At 51.0% G+C, this 5,895-nt stretch overlaps 1 protein-coding gene across 2 annotated transcripts; it reads right to left on the reverse strand.

Moving 5' to 3' along the window:
- Nucleotides 1–796: 796 nt before the first annotated feature.
- On the reverse strand, nt 797–5,526 carry LOC103583422 (zinc finger HIT domain-containing protein 1). 2 transcript variants are annotated; one of them, XM_008564736.1, is made up of 5 exons: nt 5,421–5,514; nt 1,948–2,118; nt 1,418–1,497; nt 1,118–1,287; nt 797–1,023 (listed from the first exon to the last, which is right to left on the reverse strand). In XM_008564736.1, the coding sequence occupies exons 1-5, from the start codon at nt 5,440–5,442 to the stop codon at nt 1,002–1,004; spliced, it is 465 nt and encodes a 154-aa protein (XP_008562958.1). In that variant the 5' UTR covers nt 5,443–5,514; the 3' UTR covers nt 797–1,001. The 2 variants fall into 2 exon arrangements, with proteins under 2 accessions (XP_008562958.1, XP_008562959.1); XM_008564737.1 differs by lacking the exon at nt 1,118–1,287 and having other exon boundaries at nt 5,421–5,526.
- Nucleotides 5,527–5,895: the final 369 nt, after the last annotated feature.

Below are 5,895 nucleotides of genomic sequence, written 5' to 3' on the forward strand. Positions count from 1 at the left end.
CCTCAGGAGAACACTGGGAACATTTGGGCCGGCCCCCAAAATGTCCCCCAAAGTGGGAAGAGTCTAAGAAGGTGCCTAACCAGACATCACTGAACCTCATTAATACCTCATTCAGGTCATTTGCTCAACAAACAGTCGCTGAGTGCCTGCTCTGCTTTGTGCTCGAGGGGGTGCGGGGCCTTGGCACAGCAGCTCTGAGCTCACAAGTGTAAGCGTGCAATGCACTTAGACAAGACGTGGGTGTGAGAAGCTCTGCTACCACCAAAGCCACAGCATCCAGGGCCACTAAGAATAGGAGCCCCTACACCATGCTTCCCAGAAAACCCTGGGTTTTCTGTGTTGCTAATCATTTCCCACACCGCAGCCCCTAATAACAGGGCTTCCTAAGGACAGCTGCTCCCTCATACTGGTGGCACCAAGGACAAGGGCCCAACCTCTTTCCTTGTTAAGTACCAGGTGACACAGACGGGATTGGCTCATTCTGCCCCCAATCCCCAGCCCTCATGCCACTTCCTATCACTCAGCCCTGGAACCTAGCTGTACTTTGAAAATACTCACAGGAACCAGAGGGGAAAAAAAGCAAAAACAAATAATAAATCAATAACCAAAACAAGACATAAAGAGCAGCTAAGAAAGACAGAGATGTGGGGGTGGCAGGAGAAAGGGACAAAATCTCTTAGGATCAGGGACAAAGAAGGGGTGAATGGTAGGTGAGAGGAAGGGAGACAGAGCAGTGAGGAGGAGACAGGTGACCATCACACTCATCCCCAAACCCCCCACAACCAAACAGGCAGGATCCTGGCAGTAGGCCTTTTATTACAGCACTCTGCGGGCTCAGCCCACCTCCTGCCAGACAGTCTCTGGAAGTAAGACTGAGCTTCCCTGGCAGGTGAAACTCAGTTTTGGTGAGTGAGTGAACGACTTTAGGGGGAGCCTCACTCCTTTCGGTGAGGCTTTTTGGAGGCCGGGTGGAGACACTTCATCTCCAGGGAAGCCCAGGCTCACACGGTCCACTTCAGACACCTGCAAAGAGGAAGCCCAGGGTGAGTAGAGAGGTCTGGTGAGGCTGTGGGAGTATGAATGGGTGGGCGTGGACCAGGTGAGGTCCCATGCTCACCTGGTCTCCTGGTGGGTGCCCAGACAGCGCACAGTACAGTACCGCGCACCACAGCTGACACAGGTGTATGGGGAGGGGAAGCCACAGACAGCACAGAAAGGGCGCTGGGGACGGGAGGGGGGGCCAGCACAGGCTGTCAAGTAGTTGGGGCCCTCAGCCACACTCAGGTTCTGCAGAGACAAGAGGGGTAGGCTCCAGGACTCCTCCGTCCACCCAAGTGGCAAACACCCACCAGGGACCAGGACCTCCACAGTCTCATGCCTTCCTTGGGGGGGTCCTCCCAGGCCAGGTCCCTCTCACCTGCTCCTCCAGCAAGGCCTGGAAGTTTTTTCGGAAGCGAAGTTTAAAATGATCCCCTCGAGTTTTCTTCTTTTTCTTTCCTAGGGGTCAAGTGTAATTAGTCATTTGACACTTGCCAAGAAAGACACCACCTCTCTCTGGCTCATCACTCCTGATACCCACACCTCCAGAACTTGCCCACATACCCACCTGGCTTTTAAATCAGCCCCTCTCTACCAGCCTTCTCCTTTCACACCCCCTCTCCAATCCCAGCCTACGTTCATCTCCATACCCCCTAAATCTAAGGCTTTCTGTCAGTGCCAATCTACTCCATCTTTACTGTACACACGAGAGGAAACTGAGGCACAGAAAGGGGAGAGTGGCTGCCCACAGCCACAGGAGCCAGTCGTTGGCAGAGGCAGAAGGAGCTCCCAGGCCATCTGCCTCCCAGCCCAATGTCCTTCCATAGCCCTGACCTGGACAGACTCTTCTCCTTCCTTCAGCCTTGTCTCACCCACCAAGTCCTTCCCTCTCCCCACCACCCGCCTCACCGGTGTCTGCATCATCATCAAACTGAGGCAGCCTCTTGCCGAGCTGAGGAAGTCCAGCATGGGGGTCGTCCTGGAAGTTGTCATTCTCCAAGGCCTCGAGCTGCCTATTGATGCGGCGCTGCCGGGCTGCCCGGTCCAGCACCCGCCGCTGTCCGGGGTCCTGAGAGCGAACTAGATGGGGCAGGGCAAGAAGAGTTATGGGGGCACAGAAAAGAGAGAAGCTGGGGCGGCCTTGCCTCTGGGCAGTGTGTGGAAGATGCCCAGGGGAGGAAAGCCCAGTTCTCTGATGTCATCTGAGTCACTGAGCCCTTGGCCCCCCATATCTTCACCCAGTATATCAGACCCTCTGGCCTGGCTTCCTTCCCAGCTAATGAAGACAATTTCAGTCACTCATGCCTGTTTTCCAGTCCTTTGTGCCCAGCCCTTCCTCCCAATGCCAGACCCAGCCAATGAAACCCCTCCTGGAGACCTCTCAATGCTGGCAGAAATCACACAACCATGCCAACGGAGGCAACTATACATTCAAGGCTTCCAGGATCAACTGGACCATAACATATTCTGCCTTCAAATGAGTGTGTTATGAGATGCTCAGCAATCTCATTTCCTACGTCAAAGGAAACAGGAGCCACCTACACACAGACATGCTCATCTTTCAGCCCACCCTCCAACATAATAGCTGGGCACCTATCTTCCCTCCATTCCAAGTGGATGCGCCCCCTCCCTCAAACCCCACCGCTAAACCCAAACCCTCACTTTCAACTTGAGTCCATCCCCTCCCTCTTGCAGATTTAACGGCCCCCCCCTCAACTCGTGCTTTCCCTTCTGTAGAAAAATCTGCTAAACTCTCACCTGACTAGCAACTTCACAGCTACTCTTCTTTGAGAGTGGGCCAAGTGATGTTTCATGTTCTCACCTCCCATCCACTCCTCAACCCCCAGCAATATGGCTCCTGTCTGACCATTCAAAGGGAACCACCCACACTCAGGACACCAGTCACCTCCTAGGGCCAAACCCAGTGTGCATTTCTAGAATCCTCCTTTGACTTGAGCTCTCTACACCCTGTGACTGTGCTGACTACCTTACTCGGGTTGAAAGAATCCCCTGTTAACTTCCTTGACATGACTCCAGTTTTCCTTCCCATATCTGGCAGCACTTCTCAGTCTCCCATCTTTGCTGCTCTCCCTGGCTCTGAGCCAACTGTGGCTGTCTCTCATCTCTCCCTCGGTCCATGTACTCTTTCTGGCATTTCTAATCCAAATACAGGGTTCTATCACCCAGGTTCTCTCAATCCAGAGCCCTTTCCTGAGCTCCAGAACTGGCTGTACAACTGCTGCAAGAAATCACCTGCTGACCCCATTCATGCCACAACTCAAAATCAAAAATCTTCCCATCTAAGTCTGCTTCTCCCACAGACTCTCTCTAAGTGAATGGAACCATCTACACAGACATCCAAACCAGAAACATGGGAGGAACTTCAAGCCTCTTTCTTCATTACTGTATCAACTGTTCACCAGATTCTGATCATTTTACACAAAATATCTCTATTCGGCTTGCCAGTTAGCTCAGTTGGTTAGTGCGTGGTGTTATAAGACCAAGGTCAAGGGTTTGAATCTCCATACCAGCTAGCCATCAAAAAAAGAATATATATATAAACAAATCTTTATTGAATGCCTGTTAACCATAATAATAGCAGCAGCACCAGCAGCTAACATTTGCTGAGCATTTACTATGAGCCAGACACTATACTAAGTTCTTTGCATAAATTGAATCATATAGTCTGCACAAAAACCCTATGAGATAGGTATCATTATCATCAGTTTGCTGACATTCAGAGGTTAAGAAATGTGTCCAGTGTTTGCACAGCTAGTAAGTGGCCAGGTCAGAATTCAAACCCAGAACTGCCCAACATCAAAAAACATGGTCTTGATCACTGCATTCTACTGCCTCCCTTCCAAGTGCAAGGTGGTGCCCTAGGTTCTGGGAATGCAGGAGATTGGAGTTTAGCAGGGAACACAAATGATTAAAAAACAAGCAGAGCACAGCACAATATATGACAAGGACAGGGAGGTGCAAAATGCTACAGAGCACAAAACAGAAACACCTAACCTGGTCTTGGGGTGTCAGAGAAGATTTCCCAGAAGAAGGTAAGTCTAGGTCAAGGCCTAACTAATAAATAGACTGGTTTGGGGAGGGAGGAGAGTGTTTCAGGCCTTGGTGTCAGTATAAGAGAAGGCCTGTTGTGAGACAATTCGATATGGCTGATGTATAAAGTATTGGGAGGTGGGGAGCAGGGGGAGATGAAGGCAGGCAGATCATTCAGAGTCTTACCTTAAGTATCTAAAGGAAACTGGATTTGTGGATTTTATGGTGAGAGTGACAGAGATCTGGTGAGGGGTTTTAAGAAAGGAGTGACATGACTGGATTTGTTAAAAAATCGATCTGGCAGAGTGTTCCAACCCTCATCCCTTTTTCTTTGGACTACTCAGTAGCTTCCTAACTGGCCTTCCATCCTCCAGACATGTACTACTAGATAGCTACATAGGTAGCTACTAGTCACATGTGGTTACTTAAACTTAAATTTAGACTAAATTATGATTCAATAAAATTTGAACTTCAGTTCCTCAGTTGCACTAGCCACATTTCAAGTGCCTCAATAGCTACATGCGGCTAATACCCTATATTGAACAGTACAGATTAAAAACATTCCCATCATTCCAGAAAGTTCTACTGGACAGCTCTGTTCTAGTCCCTCCAATCCATCCTCCGCACTGAAGCCAGAACTGGCTCTCTCAAAGGTAAATTTGCTTCGGTCACCGCCCTCCCTTAAAAGCCTTTGGTGGCTGTCCATTGCCTCTCCATAGAGTTCGAACTCCTCGGCAGTGTATACTAATGACTTTATAATGTAACCTTTTCCCAGCCCTCCAGCCTCTATTACTAGTCCTCCTCAAGCTCCCAACTGTGAACTTGGCTTCCTAAGCGACTTGCTTTTTCTTTCCAGCCTTTGCACATGAGGTCTCTGCTGCTGAGGAGTTCCCGCGCACCTCCACTGGGCGAAACCGTAACTCGACTTTCAAGATTCAATTCAAGTGTTTCGGGGTTTCCCCCCCAAGCCTTCCCGGTCCCCTCTTTCCCAGAAGATGGGTTAGGTGCCACTCCTCCCTGCGCCCAGTCGCTGTGCCTCCCTCCGCCATAGCAAGTATCACCCTGAAAATGCAATAGTAGGTCTGCGTGTCTGAGCGCCCCCCCGCCCCCCGAAAGCCAGTTTGGGATAATAGGGATCTTTCTCCTCTCCATCCCCAGCGCCCGGCTTGGAGCAGGCATCAATAATACGTGAATAAACAGTTTGGGGGACTGCCCAACGCCAGAACCCGAGGGCCGGGGAAGAGATTTGACCCAAGTAGCTCAGTGAGGAAATCCTAGGCCAGGTTGGATCTGCGAAGAGGAAGGGAGCTAACCGCCGGGGACTGACATACCCGAAGTCTTCTTCTCCACCATTTGCACGATACAGCTTCCGGAAAAGCCTACTGCGCACGCGTACTAAACCGGCGGCGTTGGTAAGGGCACCACCACTTCCGGCAGCGTGTGCTTCTGCACGTGCGCAGAATGATCCCCCTCCGTTTGGACTCCTGACGTGATGTTCCCTTGGAGACAAGAAAGCTTTCCGCCATGTTTTATAGGGGCAAAACTATTTCCGGCTTCAGTGTAGTTGTGTCAATTCCGTGGGATCCCCGAAATGGGTCATTCTAAAGAGGGGATGCCGGTGGTCTTTTGAGAAACGTGATTTTCCTTCGGTCCTCTGGAGATGTCATCATCACAAATGCAGCCCCTGGAGCTTCTCCCCGGGGCTGTAGTGGTGGTGGGCCGGAATGCAGAAGAAAGGGGCGGGCTTGAGTGGGCAATCCGAAAGGTCCCTGGTGACCCTCTGCAGAAAGCCCAACCCCCAGCCCC

Source organism: Galeopterus variegatus, unplaced genomic scaffold, assembly GCF_000696425.1.
Source record: "Galeopterus variegatus unplaced genomic scaffold, G_variegatus-3.0.2 Scaffold22816, whole genome shotgun sequence".
NCBI classification, from domain to species: Eukaryota; Metazoa; Chordata; class Mammalia; order Dermoptera; family Cynocephalidae; genus Galeopterus; species Galeopterus variegatus.

Bases quoted from the DNA above. Each gene is read 5' to 3' on its own strand.
- LOC103583422 (XM_008564736.1), bottom strand. From the start codon at position 5,442: ATGGTGGAGAAGAAGACTTCGG. The intron at 2,119-5,420 runs GTATGTCAGTCC...TGCCCCATCTAG, and splicing joins GGTGGAGAAGAAGACTTCGG to TTCGCTCTCAGGACCCCGGA. The intron at 1,024-1,117 runs GTGAGCATGGGA...TCCTCTTTGCAG, and splicing joins GGCACCCACCAGGAGACCAG to GTGTCTGAAGTGGACCGTGT.